The sequence below is a fragment of the Rhinatrema bivittatum genome, chromosome 7, assembly GCF_901001135.1.
Source record: "Rhinatrema bivittatum chromosome 7, aRhiBiv1.1, whole genome shotgun sequence".
Lineage (NCBI taxonomy): Eukaryota > Metazoa > Chordata > Amphibia > Gymnophiona > Rhinatrematidae > Rhinatrema > Rhinatrema bivittatum.
Window position 1 is genome coordinate 304,224,379 of NC_042621.1, and position 20,565 is coordinate 304,244,943.

General features: G+C 48.3%; 1 protein-coding gene across 2 annotated transcripts in view; it reads right to left on the bottom strand.

Annotated features, from left to right (window-relative positions):
- Positions 1–13,930: 13,930 nt before the first annotated feature.
- Positions 13,931–20,565, bottom strand: part of CACUL1 (CDK2 associated cullin domain 1) — a 200,716-nt gene continuing 194,081 nt past the window's right edge. Inside the window, exon 8 of one of the 2 annotated variants that reach the window (XM_029610503.1) lies at positions 13,931–14,092. Coding sequence is in view for 1 of the 2 variants with exons in the window: in XM_029610500.1 (XP_029466360.1) it covers positions 14,091–14,092 (2 nt within the window). In the remaining variant the exon portion in view is untranslated. The remainder of the gene's footprint in view (positions 14,093–20,565) is intronic. The other variant, XM_029610500.1, reaches the window with a different exon arrangement.

Genomic DNA, 20,565 nt, shown 5'->3' on the forward strand with positions numbered 1-20,565 from the left:
GGTGAGGGTCTGTCTGTACTCTGCGTGTGTGGCGGGGGCGAGGGATTCTGCTCGCGGGTAGGCTCTGTGTAGGGAGCTGGTGGTGGGGGGGTGACCTGCAGAGGCTTTTACCTGCATATTTCCATTTCTAATGTGTGATCCGGTGCTCCCTACGCGGTGAGGGTCTGTCTGTACTCTGCGTGTGTGGCGGGGGTGAGGGATTCTGCTCGCGGGTAGGCTCTGTGTAGGGAGCTGCTTTCCCACTAGAAGGTGCATTGGTGCTGCGGGCCCAGGTGGAATAGTTTCACGGTTGTTGCTGTTTGAGTTCTGGGAGTTAATGCTGTTTTGGTTTGGCAGGCTTGCTAGAGAGGCTGTGAGTGGCTCCTGGAAGGGTTTGTGCATCACGTCACAAAGTGCCCGGTAATGGAGGGACTTTGTGTCGCTGTAACTGAAGTGAGAACAGAATTTGAAGGCATTTCCTAGGGCGCGTATTAAATGGAAAAAATCCCAGTTCAGCTCAGCAGTCACTTCAGAGATTCCCTTCAACCAATGTAGCACGAACAGCTTTAAATTGATAAATTTAGGTATTTCTTGAGATCATTATTTTTCCAGTCTCTTTCCAAAAATCACAAAACACATTATTCATCACTCCCAGGAGAGGGGCGTTTCTAAGCAATATTTCAGAAGAACTGTCGGGAAAGGGTTAATTTTTGCAGAGGACACCAAAATCAGCAACAGGGTGAACAGCCAGAATGGTGTGGAAACCATGAGGAGGGCTGTAGTGAAGCCTGAGAAATGGTCTAAGCTCTGGCAGCTAAGATTTAATGCTAAAAAATGCAGAGCAATACATTTAGGATGCAAAAAACCAAGGAACACTACAGCACCGAGGATACAATTCTTCTCTGCATGAAATAAAAAAATGATAATTCTTGGTTTATCCCACTTCTTGATTTCTGTAACAAGCCTTTTTCTATTTATTTAAGTTATATATTGCCTACTGATAACTTGTTCTACTCTGCCTTTTGCCGAGATGTTATATTTATTATCTGTAATTATCCTCAACCTATAACTCGTTCTCTGTATGAAGCTTTATAACGCGTTCTCTGTATGAAGTTGTTTCACTGTAAACCGGGGGGAAGGCACTCAGCTATACTTCGGTATATAAAAGAATATAAATAAATAAATAACAGGATCTGGGGATGATGGTATCTGAGGATTGCAAGGCGGCCATACAGTTGGATAAAGCAATGGTAAAAGCCAGAAAGAAGTGAGCAACTTTCAACGGAAAGAAGACTCTAGAACAAGGGGTCAAGGCATGAAGAAGTGATCTTAGGAAATGTTTCTTTCCAGAGAGGGTGGAGAATGAATGGAACGGCCTCCCAGTGAAGGTGCTGGAGACAAGGAAAGCATCTGACTGTAAAAACCCATGGGAAAGCACATGGGATCCCTGAGGGAGCGGTAGAGATTGTATAGCTATGTAGTTGGCGTTGAAGGGCAGGCTGGACAGGCTGCATGGCCTTTTTTTCTGCTATGTTACATGTGGGGCTGGACTCTCTCTCAAAGGATGGCCCTAAGGGTCACATACCTGGCAGGCAAGGAGAAGTTGGATCCTGGAAACTCACAAAGAGTCCCGGGACAGGGGCGTAGCAAATCAGATATTCCATGGTGGATTTGTTTGCATCTCCTCTGAAATTCCACTCCAGAGGAGGGGACTCAAGGCAAACTTGCCTCAGATGCCTTCTCCATGGAATGGGGAGGGACTCTTCTGAATGCTTCTCCTCCAGTTCCTCTAATGGCAAAAATTTAGCTAAAACTCAGAAGAGACTGAGGAACCATGAAGCTGAGTTCATAGGCAAACATGACAGCATCAGACCTCATGGGACATGCTGATGGTGAGGCAACGTGCTCTCTGCTTCTTCAGGGTACAGGGGCAGAGATAGCAGTCCTTGGATCACAGAACGCTGCTCAAAGGGAGGTCATTTTTCAGCAACAGTTACTCCCCCTCCTTTCCCTTCTCTCCTCTCCTGGGAAAGGTCAAGCTCTAGACTCAGAATTGCACCCTGCACGTTCCCTACAGGGGTCTCTGCATGCCCTCTAATGGCAGAAACCACTTATTGCACTACCAGTGCGATGTGCAGGAATGTATCATTCATGTTGTTAAACAATGCATTTATCCACCAGCAAGGCAAAGGGCTCCTACATTCAGTGGTGCAATCTAGGGCGGATCAGGCAGCCCCCCCAGTGGGCCTGTCGCCCTGGTCATGTGGTAATCTCAGCTCCTGCTTATTGCTGTGGAACTTGACGCGGCCCGAGGGAAGTGTCAGAGAGTCGGCGGAGCCGCGACAGAGCCCAACCTGTTGCGGCCTGAGGGAAGTGTCGGCGTGGCCCAGGGGAGGTCTTGGCCCAAAGAAAGGCCTACAGGCTCAGCAACAGGAAGCATCTGGCAGTTGCAGGGCCGCTTCCTCCCACTCCCCCCTCTGGCAGTAAATGAGCAGTGCAGGCTCGGCCAAGGCCCAGAAGAAAGGACTCCTGAGAGATGTGTGTGTGTATATGAGAGAAAGCGCCAGCATTGGTGTATGAAAGAGAGCGAGGCTTAATATGTGCATAAGAGTGAGCCTGCATGTGTGTATGAAAGAGAAAGAGCCTGAATATGTGCATGAGAGAGAGTGCCTGTATGTGTGTATGAGAGAGAGCCTGAATAGATGCATGAGAGTGAGCTTGCATGTGTGTATGAAAGAGAGAGTGCCTGCATGTGTGCATGAGAGGGAGCCTGCATATATGCGTATGAGAGAGAGCGCACCTACATGTTTGTATGAGAGCCCACTCTAGACCAGCAATAAGTAAATAAAGCTGTAGACCCCCATTCCATCCATGCAAATCAGTTTGGCAGAAAACTTCACCTCAGTCACACATGTAGAACACAGGCAGACCCTCACCAAATAGAAAATGAAGAGGTAACGTATAAATAGAAACCCGGGCAAAGACAGAACTAGAAACTGCTCTTCTGCCTTGGCAGGCATTAATTTCTGAGAGTAAAATGTGTAGCGACTAACTAATGGGCTCCCCAACGTGCATTTGCATGTGATGAGCACTATTAGTTTCAGGGGTTTGGCCGCGCGTTTTCCACGCGCTATTACCCCATACAGTATAAGGGGTAATAACAGCGCATCTAAAACGGGGCCTGAGAGAGGGCACTGGAACGTCCAACTCGTTATTTATTGAAAACGTCGGTGAATGGAATCTGTGCCTCGCTTGTTAAGCACGCATGAATGGTTAGGGTAAGTTAGACTTGGGTTGGGATCTTTCCTTCCTCTGCATCTAGTTTCACTTGGCCTTTGATCAAGGTGCAAAAGTGTTAATGAGTTAAATCCCACAGAGGGAAAGTCAAATGAGCACATCTGGAGTTCACATTCACATACGGAATTCTGCGCTGTCCTGTTGGCATGGTAACCTCTCTTTAATGTGTCTTCGGCTTCTTTCCTCTCGCGTGTGACTGTCAGATGCGATTGCCACTCCGCGGCGCCTCTGGCAGCCTTCCAGGAAGCAGAGATCTTGGTTTGTGGTTTGTTTTTTTTTTTAACTTTGCTTTTATATATGTCCAGTTTGTCAGTTCAGAATCAGACCGAGGCTTTCGGTATCGCAGCAAGCTCTCTGCGAGAATACGAAAATCAGCTCCCATGTGCACCTTTAATGCGTGCGCTAATTCCAGCCAACAGCGCAGCATCAAAACACCAAGGGCTTGTGAGCGGACAACGGCTAATGCCCAGCTCTGCAGGGCCACCCAAGTGGGCACCGAGCGCGCCCACCTTCCCTTTAGCTTCATAAAACATTATCCCCACTGCCTTACAAAAACCAAAGAGGTAATCCAAGGGGAGGAAAGCAAACGAGAAATTATACAAGTAAAGGAAGGTTATGGGCATATTAATTAACATCCAGCACCTCCCCTTTATTCATTTCCCAGGAGAGATGAAAGTTTCCAGGCTCAGTGGCTCAGAGAATACAAATGTATTATTCTGAAAGGAAATCGGGCGTTTGCATGGAAATTTAAGAAAGAAGGTGGCCCCTAGGGACCGCAGCTTCTGCTTCAAAGAACGAAAAACGCCTCCTCCTTGCTTGTGGCTCCCGAGGGACATCAGGGAAAACCTGCATTTCGTTAGCACTGGAGGAAAAAGCCTTATTTTGACCACATCCCCTATCTTTCTCTAAACTGAAAGATCCCTGATAATTAGAGCAGCCCTGGTGGGCGCCACATCTGGAGAAGTTGCTGTATTAGGACCGCCTTGTGCGGAAGATATTGCTACACCTTCCCCCACATTTAACACTCATTGCCTGGGTACATAATACATTTTAGGAGATTGGACGCCTGCAATACCTAGAATCTCCTTCTAAAAGACTTTTTAAACATTTCAATAGGGGACAACAGTTTAAAACTGTAAGATTCTTTCATCGCATTAAATTCTCTAAGGCTTCCAAACGATTAAGGGCAGTCAAACTGTCTTTTATAGAGAGCAGCCTGCGTGTTGTGTAGATGGTTTAGTGGCAGTCACAGTAGTGAGAGTAAATGCTTGTCTTGTTCCTCAGGTTTAACCCTGGTTTCAGTAGATCGAGGTTTGGTCCACGTTGCCAATGGCTTTCGGCGTTACGGTATTAGGGTTCTCGATAGCTCTGGAACACCCTTGTACACCATTACGAGAGGTCAGGACCCATCTAAACCCTCAGCTGCATTCCAAGGAGAATCTTACATGTGTAGCAGGAACTTGCCCCCCCATTAACGGCCGAGAGAACAGATCCCCCCCAAGGCAGAATTAGGTTGCAACAATTCTGGAACAGACGCCTGTCCTGCTGTCTGGCCGGGGGGGGGGGGGGGGGCGGCTGAGCAGCGCTTGGATGAGTGAGGTTTCAATACTACCGTCCGATAAGGGCAGAACGCCAGATAGGATCATTCCCTGCTCCCTGAACAGCCGCAGGAGAGGGGGGTCAAGCGGCTACTTTTTCTCTTCTTCCTCACTGGGAGCAGCTTCAGCGTCACGACTGGAGGGGGGAGGGGAAACCCGGAGCAGAGCGCTAGCCTGCACTTCAACCAACGCCCCAAACTCTGGGCAGCTCTCCCCCCATATAATACACTTAATGCTAATACAAAACAGTATACAACCAATAAATGCACAACAATAAACAAACAATCCATCACCACAAACATAAAGGACTACATAACTCTTCTGGCACTCACCATCCCACCCAGTACTGGCCTATCTGGGGAAGCCCGAAAGCCAGGTCTCCACTGTCCTGCTGCTCCCTAGACAGACTCCCAGGCAGGATGTTTGGGGCCAGTCTGCATTGGTCAGCAGTGCACTATAAATGCTGGATGCCAACCAGGTATTTTTAGTTGGAGGTCCAGGAAACGAGAGTTTTGGAGTTCTCCCCAATTTTGGCCACAACCAGCCAGACTGTATGGAATGGAAAAACAAATATTCCTCACTATACATCAAACAATAACATCAAGAAATATAAAGCATCAATCATAATAGTAAAACCAAGCGCATAAAAAGAATAAATATTTCAAAACAACTGCTTTTCTGTACACTTTTCAGGGTCCCTTAATATCGCTAGGATATTAAGTTCTAAGTCAGAGGAACCAAAAATAAAAAAAAAAAAAAGAAAGAAAAAAATCTGCCCGCCGGTTGGCGGATTCAAAGACAGACGCTCAATTTTGCTGGCATCCGCTTTCCGAATCTGTGGCTGTCAGCGGGTTCGAAAACCGCTACCTGTAAAATTGAGCGTCGGTTGTCGGATCCCCTGACTGCCGCCTCTTCCGCTAATAAGGAGGCACTAGGGATGCACTATTGTCCCTTGCACCTCCTTATTAGCACCCAGCTTCATTTAAATACAGAATCACGCACCCAGGACACTGGCCTGGGCGCGCGTCGGGAGAGCACCGGCTCTCCCGCACCTCTCATCGAATCGGCCTGCGTATTCGCTCTCCTCGCCGCAGACCTGGGAAAGACCCTAGCACAGGGAGAGACCACCGTTACCATGAGGCGGAGCTTAAGAAGGGACACTCGGATCTTGCCTCTACTGTGGCCTTGAGCAGATCTCTTTAGGAGACTTGGATTTCGGGTCTCCCAGCTCTTCCGTGCGTCTCCGGTTCTGGCACTGGATCTGGGAGACCTCGCACGAGCTTTTCCTCCGCAGTGATCCCAGCTCCGCCAGTGAATCTGTGCGAGGCCCGTCAGCTCCAGCTCTGTCACAGGCTCCCTCAAACACGCCGGCCGTGGAAGAGGGGAGCTCTGAAGGAGAGGAAAGGATCGTAAAACCGAGCAGCCAGCGTGGCCGGGCCCGAAGCTCTTCCTGTGGTCTCTGTGCTTGCGTCTCGTCAGACCGCCACAGAGTTGAGTTAGCCGAGTCATTACTGTCGCACAGTATTTTGCCATCGACTCTGTTTCCTTAGATTTCAGCAGTTCCAGGAAGAGCAGAGGGGCTGCGTCTCCTTGTTACAGGAACAAAGCCTCTTCAGCTTGACCAAGCCACTCAGGGCGAGGGAGTGCCTGCAATCAGCAGAGGAGTCAGCGGCCCAGCGCCCTGAAGCAGGGGAGGCGGTCAGTGAACAGAGGTCAGCACCTTCAGCAAGTTGAAAGGGTCAACAAAGACTGCAGAACTGCTTAATGACTCACAGGCAGGAGGCTGCGAGAGATCGTCTCCTCTGTGCAACGTTAGAAAGAGAAAGCAGCGGGCTTTCTGCATAAACATGTCACCACCATGAGCCAACTGCATTGCTCTGGAGCAGCGGTTCTCAACCTTTTTTCCATCAGGACACACCTGAGAGATGACGCTCACATGCGTGACACACTGAACACGTGACCATCATGGGAGTAAATGTAAGCACATGCTCTGCATCCACAGGAGTCCCCCTGCTTCCTAACAATGGGTGCAGAGCAGAACTAAGACATTTCCCTGTACAGCTCATACAAAAAATATTCTGATTCTGATGTCATCTTAATAACAGCATCACAAACTCCCCCTACTACCAGGTACCACTCTGTACACGTCTATCAAACCTGCCATACCTCAGCAGCACTAACTCCAAGAAATGAAACAGCAATAGCCCTACCCGTGAAAAGGCAGCAGTTCACCAGCAGTGCAATATAATATTGAGAAAATACAACAAATAAGGCTGATACAAACCTCTAGTAAAGTACCTCATCTCAGTCACATACACTCAGAGAATACAGACAGACCTGCCTTCACCAACTATAGAGCTAAGAGAAACAGATAAGTATGAGAAAAAATGTATGAAGCTTGCTGGGCAGACTGGATGGGCCGTTTGGTCTTCTTCTGCCGTCGTTTCTATGTTTCTATGTAGAGTAAAAGAACACAAATCACAAATGTGCAAACAAAACCTGGAATGGAAACCCCAAGAAGACGTTCTGCATGCAGTGCAAAACTGGAGACCAGAAACAGAAATATATTTCCTCCTACACTAAGCAAAGAGAGAAGAGAGAAGAAACGCATATTCTCAAAACTGTCATAGTACGGTCCTTGTACCCAGTCCCTCCCCTCCATGCCCCCATCACCCCTCACTTCTCCCAACTACTCAATCATCCTTCACATGCTCATATCCCTGTGCAACATTCCCAACATTACTCAATCATCCTTCACATGCTCATATCCCTGTGCAACATTCCCAACATTACTCAATCATCCTTCACATGCTCATATGCCTGTCCAACCTTCCCAACATTACTCAATCATCCTTCACATGCTCATATCCCTGTCCAACCTTCCCAACATTACTCAATCATCCTTCACATGCTCATATCCCTGTCCAACATTCCCAACATTACTCAATCATCCTTCACATGCTCATATCCCTGTCCAACATTCCCAACATTACTCAATCATCCTTCACATGCTCATATGCCTGTCCAACCTTCCCAACATTACTCAATCATCCTTCACATGCTCATATGCCTGTCCAACATTCCCAACATTACTCAATCATCCTTCACATGCTCATATCCCTGTGCAACATTACTCAATCATCCTTCACATGCTCATATCCCTGTCCAACCTTCCCAACATTACTCAATCATCCTTCACATGCTCATATCCCTGTCCAACATTCCCAACATTACTCAATCATCCTTCACATGCTCATATCCCTGCCCAACCTTCCCAACATTACTCAATCATCCTTCACATGCTCATATCCCTGTCCAACATTCCCATTACTCAATCATCCTTCACATGCTCATATCCCTGCCCAACATTCCCATTACTCAATCATCCTTCACATGCTCATATCCCTGTGCAACCATCCCAACATTACTCAATCATCCTTCACATGCTCATATCCCTGTCCAACCTTCCCAACATTACTCAATCATCCTTCACATGCTCATATCCCTGTCCAACATTCCCAACATTACTCAATCATCCTTCACATGCTCATATCCCTGTGCAACATTACTCAATCATCCTTCACATGCTCATATCCCTGTGCAACCTTCCCAACATTACTCAATCATCCTTCACATGCTCATATCCCTGTCCAACATTCCCAACATTACTCAATCATCCTTCACATGCTCATATCCCTGTGCAACCTTCCCAACATTACTCAATCATCCTTCACATGCTCCTATCCCTGTCCAACATTCCCGACACCCCCACCTCTGCATCCTCTTCCCTGTGCTCCCTCTCTCCCCTGCTGAGCTCTCCCTGCCCTTCCCTCTCCCCTACCCAGAATACCTCCGACCACTTCTTTCCTACCCCTTCTTGCTCAGGACCTCCATTCTCCCCCAACCCAGCAGATCCCACACCTCCATCTCTCCTCCCACCCAGCAGCCCCAACCTCCTTTCCCTCACCCCTTCCTATCCAGCAGTCTCCTGACTCCCTATCTTCCCAGGCCTTCCTGCCCGGTAGATTTCCCCTCCTCCTGGCTCCCAGCCAGAACATAAGACTTCAGTCCAATCCAGAGTCTCCCTCCCTCTTCATCAGCAGCAGATGAGGCCAAGAAGCATTGAGGAGAGGAAGATGAGGAGGCACCAGCAGAGGATCCTGCTGCTGGTCACATCCAGACCCTGCTGGTCACATCCAGACCCTGCTGTCACATCCAGACCCCTTGGGGTCTGGATGTGACAGCAGGAGCATAAGGGGAGAAAGGTGAATGCTCCCCCTAACTCCCCCCCTCCACTCCCCCCCCCCCCCCCGCCTCTTAGCCTCTTCAGCCTCCCCCCCCCCCCCCGCCTTCTTTACCATATCAATCTCTCCTTTACCTTTACCTCCCCTCTCGCATATTTTCTCCCCCCCTTTCCCTCTCCCCTCACCCCTCCCCCCAACGTTGTAAATAAGTTCACATATGTAATATGTAATTTTAAACCCATATTTTTCCAATTAAGTTATCCATGCTTGCTTTCTCTTTTCTCTCGTTCTTCGCTTTTTACCTTGTTCCTTTTATCCAATTATTATCCAATTCTCCCAGTTAAACCCCCCTTGTTCAATGTAATTTCCTTTCTCAGTTAATTGTGAACCGACATGATGTGTCCTACGAATGCCGGTATATAAAAATGTTAAATAAATAAAAATAAATAAAATAAATAAATAAAGAGAGCATCAGCAGCCTCACTGCCAGGCCCGGCAGAGGAAGATAAAGTTGGTGTCCTGCTGGGCTCATATGAACAGGAGTTGTTGATATCCTGCTCTGATCTGGTGAGGAAGGAGGGAACAAGCTCCCACTGGCCAAGAAGAGGAGAAGGAAGCAAGATCAGCTTTGTCCCAGACCTCTCTCCAAAAACACATCCATTCTCTTCTGGGTCAACAGCAATGAGGCCGTAGTAGGTGAAATTCACAACTTGGCTTTCCTTTTAGAAGGCATCTCGAGTCAAAATTAGGAAAAAGCTTAAGGAAACAAATTAGAGAGCAAAAGAACGGAGTTTGGACTCACGCCACCACCTTCTCAAAGTTTAAGCGTGTGCATGGCAGAGTTTAGTGAGCTTGCAGATTTCCTGAAAATCCCGCCCATCGCAATCTCTGTCCAAGGACTAAGGTTCAATAGCAGCCCAGTCTGTAACTAATAACAGTATATTGGGCGAGCTGCTTTATGGCCAGCTCTGGTCCTCCAGAGCCACAAACAGGCCTGGTTTTCAGGGTTTACATAATGAAGGTAATGATAGAAGGTAAGATTTGTCTTTTTTGCGGACGACACTAAGATCTGCAACAGAGTGGACATGCTGGAAGGAGTGGAGAGAATGAGACGGGATTTAAGGAAGCTGGAAGAGTGGTCGAAGATATGGCAGCTGGGATTCAATGCCAAGAAGTGCAGAGTCCTGCATATGGGGTGTGGAAATCCGAATGAACTGTATTCGATGTGGGGGGGAAAGGCTGATGTGCATGGAGCAGGAGAAAGACCTTGGGGTGATGGTGTCTAATGATCTGAAGTCGGCGAAACAATGTGACAAGGCGATAGCTAAAGCCAGAAGAATGCTGGGCTGCATAGAGAGAGGAATATCGAGTAAGAAAAGGGAAGTGATTATCCCCTTGTACAGGTCCTTGGTGAGGCCTCACCTGGAGTACTGTGCTCAGTTCTGGAGACCGTATCTCCGAAGGGACAGAGACAGGATGGAGGCGGTCCAGAGAAGGGCGACCAAAAAGGTGGAAGGTCTTCATCAAATGACTTATGAGGAGAGGTTGAAGAATCTAAATATGTACACCCTGGAGGAAAGGAGGAGCAGGGGTGATATGATACAGACTTTCAGATACTTGAAAGGTTTTAATGATCCAAAGACAACGACAAACCTTTTCCGTGGGAAAAAAAATCAGCAGAACCAGGGGTCACGATTTGAAACTCCAGGGAGGAAGACTCAGAACCAATGTCAGGAAGTATTTCTTCACGGAGAGGGTGGTGGATGCCTGGAATGCCCTTCCGGTGGAGGTGGTGAAGACCAGAACTGTGAAGGACTTCAAAGGGGCATGGGATAAACACTGTGGATCCATAAAGTCTAGAGGACGTGAATGAAGAGTGGGTGGCTCACGGGAATGACGGCTACTACCTGGAGATAATACCTTTAATTCAATAAACATACACATGGTTAATGCGACTCCAACATTGCTCTAAGCTTCAACGGCAAGAGGAAATGTGGAAAAAAGGATTTGCATTCACAAAAAAGCAGGGAGTATCTTGCTTGTTACGTCAGTTACTACACCAAACCAACTAAGCCTGAAGAAAAGTGGATCTATATACAGACAACAACCAACAAGGACTGAATTACTTTCCGTTCTATTAACCATTCCCTTCCTAATAATTCCTAACATTCTGTTCGCTTTTTTGACTGCCACAGCACACTGAGCTGACGAGTTAAATGTACTATCCACTATGACGCCTAGATCTCTTTCTTGGGTTGTAGCACCTAATATGGAACCTAACATTGTGTAATTATAGCATGGGTTATTTTTCCCTATGTGCATCACCTTGCACTTATCCACATTAAATTTCATCTGCCATTTTGATGCCCAATTTTCCAGTCTCACAAGATCTTCCTGCAATTTATCACAATCTGCTTGTGATTTAACTACTCTGAACAATTTTGTATCATCTACAAATTTGATTACCTCAGTCATATGGCAAATAAGCAAATAATCACTGATTGGTTGATTATACATATTTATTTATTTATAACTTTTTTTATACCGAAGTTCAGGTAACAGAATTACTTATCACTCCGGTTAATTACTTATCACTCCATATAAGCAAGAATAACAATAGTACAATATAATAGACAAAAAAATTTAAACAGAATCTGAAAACTTCCCTTTTCAGACAAGCTTACTCTTAACTACACTCCCTCTCCTTCTGAAGTTTGTTTTCCCACCTTATAGGACAACTCGCATCACCTAAGTAATTTTACCCACTTATTTTTGTTTCTATATTTTTGTAATATATAACATGTAATTGTAATCTGTGCAATATAATCTGCAGTTCACCCTTTTTGTTTCGCCCCTCCCATTAATGTTCAAATTTGTGCACTGTTCATTGTTCTCTGTAAAGCTCGTTAGCTACATTTTATGTTCTCTGTGAACCGATGAGATGTTCCCAACGTTCATCGGTATATAAAAGCCTTTAAATAAATAAATAAAGTATACATTCCTTACTGGTGTTGTATAAAGGCTCAAGGAATCTCTTTGCTCTGATGCTCGAAGAGATCCGACCTCTGAAAATTCTGAACATTTTTGTCATCCAAATCTGTCTTCTCTGTCCTTCCCAGTATGGATGTTGGATATACGCTATATTCCTCCCTGCTCCTCCTAGGCGTGGTGGAAGAGGCCTTGATCTTGAGCAGGATGCCTTCAATTTCGAAAGTTTGGTAGCTTCAGGCAGAAAGGTTTTTTAGCCTGGTGTTAGGCTGGCTGTCTGCACCCATTCACTTACAGCTCAAAGGGCTTGCTCCAATATTTATTGTCCCTTTCTTCATCGGGCGTTGTGCACATCGTTGGTGAAAATGCACCTCGGTGCCATTGTGGCTTATCTTGAACAAGTAGGAGATGCAACAGTCTTCATTTATCCTTTGGTATCCAATTCATGAAAAGATTGCGGCATTTCAACCCTTCTGTCACTAAACCTCTGATGCCTTGGGATCTTAATGCCATTTTGGCTCAGCTTCTGAAGCCTCCATCTGAACCTCTGGACTAGAGTACTTAGACGTTCCTCATGTGGAAAGTGCTGTTCTTAGTATCCACTGCATCTGCTCTATGGGTCATTGAATTACAAGCACCAGGTTCCTTACTCACTATCGGGCCGATACAGTACAGTGCGCTCCGGTGGAGTGCACTGTTAACCCGCATTTGGACGCGCGTTTTCGACGCGCTAGCTTTACCCCTTATTCAGTAAGGGGTAATAGCACATCGAAAACGCACGGCCAACCCCCCCCCGAAACATGCAAATGCATGTTGATGGCCCTATTAGTTATTCCTGCGCGATACAGAAAGTAAAATGTGCAGCCAAGCCACACATTTTACTTTCAGAAATTAGTGCCTACCCAAAGGTAGGCGTTAATTTCTGCCGGCACCAGGAAAGTGCACAGAAAAGCAGTAAAAACTGCTTTTTTGTACACCCTCTGACTTAATATCATGGTGATATGAAGTTGGAGGTTCCAAAAGTTAAAAATTTAAATTTAAAAAAAAAAAATTTAAAATCAGCCCGCGGCTTGAAATCCGGATGCTCAATTTTGCCGGCGTCCGGTTTCCGAACCCATGGCTGTCAGCGGGCTCGAGAACCGACGCCGGAAAAATTGAGCGTCGGCTGTCAAACCCGCTGACAGCCACCGCTCCCGTCAAAAAGGAGGCGCTAAGGTCCTTAGCGCCTCCTTTTACCGCGGGCCCTAATTAGCATATTTTTCTTTATGGATCGCGCGCCCAGGACACTGGCCTGGGCGCTCGCCCGCTCTCCTGCGTTTCTTTCTGTATCCGCCTGTATATCTCCAGTTCTTCCACAGCAAGGTGGCTCTGCGCACTCACCCTAAATTTTTTCTGAAAGAATCATCAGCTTTTCACCTTAATCAGCGCCAATGCTGTTACTCATATGTAGAGGTGGCGGAAGGGAGCAGACTAAAGGTTTGCCTAGGGCACCTAACACCCTTGGTGCATGGCCCCTGGCCCAAAATTGTCACAGCAATAAAGAGACTAGGTATACTGGGGGAAATCTAATATCGGGGGGGGGGGGGGGGGGGGGAATTCCCAGGTGGTTGTGTGTTGTATACAGATTGAATGCGCACTTTTTCATTTGACCATAGTCTCATACGCTGCCTATACTCACATTTTCCATAACGGAGTAGTAGTGGAAAATGTTGCTAACATTTTTTCCCAAACCACAGACCCATATGAGCCAACAAGCTTTTCAAAGACTTTATTATTCTGTTTGGACAGAACAATGTCTTACAGAAAATCTTCAAAGGTCTTCATTTCTTTCAGCTCAGTCAAGCAAGGATTATTCGCTACAAAAAGAACTTGATCAGCTTGGATATCTTGAGTGCTGCAATCGATCGGGACTACATCTTCAAAGCAAGGCGAAGGCCCATCAGGTTAGCGTTACCATAGCTTCCTTGGAGCATCTTCATTCTGCTTCTACAGAAAATATCTGCACGGTTGGCACTTGATCTTCCATACATACTTTTACAATTCATTACTGCCTGGAGCAGTGGCTCTCAAACCTTTTCTATAGGAACACATTGACATATGATGCTCACATACATGCTACACTGAACACATGAGCATATGGAAACATATACACTACATCCACAGGAATCCCCTGCTCCCCCATCAATGAGTGCATGCGTAGAAACCAATGGGAGAAAACCAGATGTAATACAGTTAGGAATTGTTCTCAAGTATAACCACTGCCAGCCTTTCCTAGCGAGTCATGTGTGATCTCCCTGCCTCATCAGATTGGGGTAGTATATATTATCAAAGGGACGACAGAGAAAACATATCGCAGTGAGATATTTTTCTAATCCAGCCTATCGCTGCTCTCCAGATATAGTGGCACTGATCCTGAAGGATGAGCATGTCGGAGATGTCATGACTGTGCAGAGTACGGGCTCGATTTTAAAGGCCCTGCGTGCCTATTTTGGATAGGCCGCCGGCACGCGCAAAGCCTCGGGATGCTCGTAAGTCCCGGGGCTTCGTAAAAGGGGCGGGAGGGGGCGTGTCCGGGGTCAGGGGCAGTCCGGGGCGGGTCCGGGGGCATGATGACGGTTTGGGGGCGGGCCGGGAGGGCAGTCCTGGCACTGCGGCCTGTGCTGGGGGATGCCAAGGCGGCGCGCGCAAATTACGCCTGCTTCAAGCAGGCGTAATTTGCCCAACAAAGGTGGGGGGGGGGGGGGATTTAGGTAGGGCTGGGGGACGCGGAAGGAAAGTTCCCTCCGAGGCCGCTCTGATTTCGGAGCGGCCTCGGAGGGAACGGAGGCAGGCTGTGCGGCTTGGCGCGCGCCAACCCCGGATTTTTCTTCGCGCCGATTGCGTGAACAAAAGTACACGCGCGCGTACTTATTTAAGATCTACCTCTATGCATTCCCTCTGTCTTGGGAGGATGCTGTTTTGAGTTCTCTCAGAGCTCTTAGTTCTCAACTTTTTGGCTGCTGCCCATTTTAGTCTGTTACTGTGACAGTCAGCAGAGAGAGACAGGCAGGCAGTAGCTCTGGGTTGCAGGTTTTTTTTGTTTACTCTCCCTTGGGGAAGGGTAGAGGATGGAAGAGAATGAGGAGTCTCTGCCTGGCCAGTGTGCACTAAGGGGTAGATTTTCAAAAACGGCGCGTTCGTGTACTTTTGTTGGCACTCAAGGTGCCAACAAAAGTACGCGGGATTTTAGCGGATACGCACGTAGCCCCGTGTATCCACTAAAATCCTGGATCGGCGCGCGCAAGGCTGCCTATTCCATGTAGCCGGCGCGCGCCGAGCCGCGCAACCTGCCGCCGTTCCCTCCAAGGCCGCTCCAAAATCGGAGCGGCCTCGGAGGGAATTCGCTAACGCCCTCCCCTCACCTTCTCCTCCCTTCCTCTACCTAACCCACCCCCCCGGCCCTGTCTAAACTCCCCCCTACCTTTGTTGGGGGATTTACGCCTCCCAGAGGGAGAAGTAAATCCCCGCGCGCCAGCGGGCCGCTAGCGTGCCTAGACGCGACCCAGGGGTGGTTCCGGAGGGCGCGGCCACGCCCCTGGACCGCCCCGGGCCGAAACCACGCCCCCAGCCCCCCCCCCGAAACGCCGCGTACCGCCACGAAAACGGCGTGCTGCTCGGCTCCGCGCCCCGACACGGCCCCCTCGGAAAACCCCGGGACTTATGTGAGTCCCGGGACTCTGCGCGCGCCGGTAGGCCTATTGAACATAGGCGCACCGGCGAGCAGGGCTCTTAAAATCCGCCCCTAAGTGAGCAGTCCAGAGACTGAAGCATACTAGGCCTCCCACACTAGATTTCTTCTTGGTTTGTTATACTGGGATGTTTTGTCTCCAGAATAAAAATGTGAAAAAAGACAAAAAAATTTCAGGTTTCTACTATCATGGCACCTTTTCTAAATTTCTTCTTCTTCTGCCACTTCACAGGTCCAGCCTGTTTCTCCCATCCTGTTTGTTGATTATACTGGGGTGGTTTGTCCATAAAAGCCCTTAGTCTGAAGGAAGAAATACAGGCAGAACAGGAAACATACAGGAGAGAAACAATGTGCATGTTCTGAGTATGGTAAAAGAATCAGGTAGGCAAAGAGAATTCATCAGGAAATAGAACAGCAGGAGTTTAGCTTCAGAATATTTGTAAAGCTTTCTAAATGAAGCAATACTCACAACTTGCCTGAAAACCAAACCCCACTCTTTAGAGAAACCATTTACGTGTCTTGAGTGTGGTAAAAATATCATTTGGAAAGCCCATTTTACAAGGAAAACAAAATTTCATCAAGCAGGGAATGAAAACAAAAAAGCTTATGTCAAGAAAATTATACTTACCATATTTCATTTTCTTGTGCTGAATCTGACAATTGGCAAGTGTGCTTCAACAGAATGATTGCATCTCCGATGTCACTCTACCTTGCTGCTATTCTCCTCGTGCTATGCTGTGGGTCTTTGTGCTGTTCAGCCTTGCTGTCATGCCCAGACTTTAAACGTTTAACTTTTCTGCACCTGTTGCTTGCTGTCAAACCCCAGACCTTACCCCTTCAGATGATCCTGTCAGTCTAGTTGTGCTCTGTTCGGAGTTAACAGTCTGCTTGGAGTTAGCAATCTGTTGTATTTAGGAGAGTTGTGGGTGGATCCTTGGATCAGTGGCAGATGACCTCGCCCCCGGGGGAAGATCCCGAGAGGGACCCCGGTCAGGCTCAGAGTTAGGAGACAGACACACACTAGTTCTTTTATTAGACAGTATACTGAACCACCAGAGGTGGCAGTAGTGAGCTGGAATGCCCGGCAGGGCTGCAGTCCCTCAGATACTGGAACAGCGATCCCTGGAGGCTGAGCTGTAGAGAAACTGAGATATAGTGAGGAGGCAGGGTAAGCAGAGTTCATGTACTGAACCCGATGGTAACCTCACACAATGTCTCATAGAAGCCCAGGAGCTGGAAGGTATAGGCCCTCGAGGAGCGAGTACCTGGTTCCAGGGAAAGCTCTGAGAGAGCGATGGTAACTCACTGATGTAGTTGGCAGTGATGACTTCCAGGCAGAAGAGAATACGGAGCAAGTCTGGGAATGAGGGCCCTCGAGGAGCGAGTACCTGGTACCAGGGAAAGCTCTGAGAGAGCGATGGTAACTCACTGGTGTAGTTGGCAGTGATGACTTCCAGGCAGAAGAGAATACGGAGCAAGTCTGGGAACGAGGGCCCTCGAGGAGCGAGTACCTGGTTCCAGGGAAAGCTCTGAGAGAGCGATGGTAACTCACTGATGTAGTTGGCAGTGATGACTTCCAGGCAGAAGAGAATACGGAGCAAGTCTGGGAACGAGGGCCCTCGAGGAGCGAGTACCTGGTTCCAGGGAAAGCTCTGAGAGAGCGATGGTAACTCACTGGTGTAGTTGGCAGTGATGACTTCCAGGCAGAAGAGAATACAGAGCAAGTCTGGGAACGAGGGCCCTCGAGGAGTGAGTACCGGTTCCAGGGAAAGCTCTGAGAGAGCGATGGTAACTCACTGGTGTAGTTGGCAGTGATGACTTCCAGGCAGAAGAGAAATCGGAGCAAGTCTGGGAACGAGGGCCCTCGAGGAGTGAGTACCTGGTTCCAGACTGTGACCTGAAAAACAAAGGAGAGAGCGAGGCCCCCGAGGAGCGGGTACCCCTGGTAAGGCCGAGGAGGCAGAGTAGCTTAGGTAGAGTAACCCTTGCTAACTCGATGTGTTAGCAAATTCTAAGACCTTAAATATCCGTCGCAGGTGACATCATCTTCGGGGGACGCCCCTGAGGTTTGCGCCATCACAGGTACTTCAGTCAGGACCACGCCGCGCACCCCTAGGCCTCCAGGAAACATGGCGGGTTGCAGCTTCTAGCTGGTCCGGGGACGCCGGAGGACTTTGGCAGAACAACGCCGCGGCAGCCAATCTACCTGCGGACGAAGAGGGAGGCACCAAAGAGGTAAGGAGGGCGGAGAGAGGACGTCGGGAACCGATGGACACAACAGGTTGCACCTTTCATGTTGCTTTGGTGTCCTAATGCCACTCTTTGTGCTGCTTTGTCCCTTTATTAGGGTCCTGATGTTTTTCCTCCACGTTTTCTGCTTCGTTTCCCCTTCTTGAAGCTTTAGGATACCGATGCCACTTTGAATGCCAGTTTGCCTCTCCAGAGTTCATGCCACTGTTGCTGGGGCCCTCCTTTGGAGCCTTCCCAAACTCCGCTTCCTTCTTTGCTCCTAGGATGATGCCTTGGAGAACGCCTGCCAATGCTGCTGCCTTTGCCCCTTTACGGAGCCTTAGACAATTCATGGCACTGTTGGTGCCTCTTTGCAGTTCTTTCCCTCATCTCTAAATCTCTTCCCATATGTTCCACGAGAACTGATAGGAGCCCAACATAAGCTGCAATGCTTCTCCCATTGCCATTAATAGGAAATGAAAAATCAATCTTTTTTTTTTGTTTGTTTTGAAACTAAAGAAACAAATTGGGGTCCCCACAAAACGAATGGATGCAACACATTTTCTTCTTCTGCATATCCCTACATTCTGCATGCAGTGCAAAACTGGAGAACTAGAAACAGAAAAGCACTTCCTCCTGTATTCCCAAAACTGACATTATGGATCCCGTTCCCCATCTTCCGTCACTTCTCCCCAATATTCTCTTTCACCCAAACACATCTCTCTACCCAGCAATGCCAACTCCCCTCTGTGCATCCTCTTCCCCATGCCCCTTCTCTCCTCTGCTTAATTCTGCCTCCCCAGCTGACTCCTGAACACTTCTGTCCCACTTCTTGCTCACTGACCTCCCTTCTCCCTTCTGTCCAGCAGGCCCTCCCCTCTCCCTACTCAGCAATTTTGACCTCTTTCCCCCCACCTCTTCCAACCCAGCAGCCTGAACTCTTCTTCCCAATTCTCTCTGCATAGTAGCACTCACAACCCATCTTCCTCTTCTCCACACCCCTCCCCCCTTACCTAACAGAACCTGTACCCTTATCGTTGTTCCCCACTCCTCCTCTCCCTTTGCCCAGCAGCCTGCTCAAAGCCCCTTTCCCTCCACTCGCTCCTGCTGCCTTTCCTCCCCACCCATCCTGACCTTGCAGCACCCATACCCCCTCTCTTCTCCACCCCTTCCTGTCTAGCAGCACTCACACCCTATCCCTCACCCCACCCTAATTAGCAGCATCCACATTTCCCCCTCCTCTAGGCTCCCGCCCAGCAGAAAAGCCTCCAGTTCAGTCCAAAATCTCCCTCCCTCCTTTCTGGCAGCAGATGAGGGCAAGCAGCATTGGAAAGAGGCGGTCGTGGCAGCAGAGATCTATGCGGGTAGAGCATGCACCTCTGTCCCTTGTGCTCCTGCTGTCACTTCCAGGGCCTATGGAATGAAGAGAACATCAGCAGCACCACTGCCAGGCCTGGCAGGGGAAGATAAAGGTGGTGTCCGGTTTGTTGCAGAAGAGCAGGACTTGGCATCTGGGTGGAGGAGGAGGGAGACTCCCACTGGGCCAGGAAGAGGAGTAGGAAGCAAGAGCAGCCTCCTGTCATACCCAACGAAGGAGAAGTTGACCGACTACCCGCCCAGGCAGCTGAGGAGAGAGCAGCCTTCCCCTGGCCCTGCAACGCACCTCCAGCATCTTGCCCCACACTCCTGTTGAGATGCTTACTGTGAGCACAGCAGTTTCTGACAAGCAGTTCTTCAATCAATCTCTTCAGCTTAACCCTCCAACCTCAAAGCAGTAATTATGGGTTGCAATGCCATGCACAATGCTCAAATAATAAACTAACCAAATGCAGCCCTGAATTTCCGCTGCTTGTCCTCAGAAAGAGCAGTTGCTCACCTGTAATAACTGCTCTTCCTAGAAAGCACAATCCCTCCCCCCTGCCCTTAGCCTGCTATAAAGATTTTAGAGGCCCGGGCGGCTGTGCGGAGAAACCTGTGTGCGCTCAGAAATAAACTTCTGTTTTTCTGAGCTTCTGAGGAGTTTAACATATTTCAAGATAATATCAAAGACATTTCAACCTCCGTTGAATCCAAAAGGAAACAAACTTGAAGCAGTGGATTTAGGGCGGAAGAGGTGAGGTCTGATAAAATGTCTTTGGTTGCATTTGTGAAAATAGGAACCCAAAGCGTGAAAAAGAAGAGATACCCAAAACTAAATTTCACTCAAATTAGCCATGCAACAGGAGGATGTATTAAATATATATTGAGCCCCTTCATTTCATACATCTCCTGTTGCATGGCTTATCTGAGTGAAGTTTTGCTTGGGGTATTGGTTGCATTTGCACGTGTTCCCGACTTGGAAGTGAGGAGAATGTGAAAGGGAGATCCTGTCACTTAAGATCCATCACCAGCAAAGTCTGTGATACCTGGACGTTAACACTTCACTGGATCAGGGTCATTTCTCTGCAGATTTGAAGCTTGCTGGTATTCAGCCTCTATTTAAAAACAGGCCTGTCATGGATCT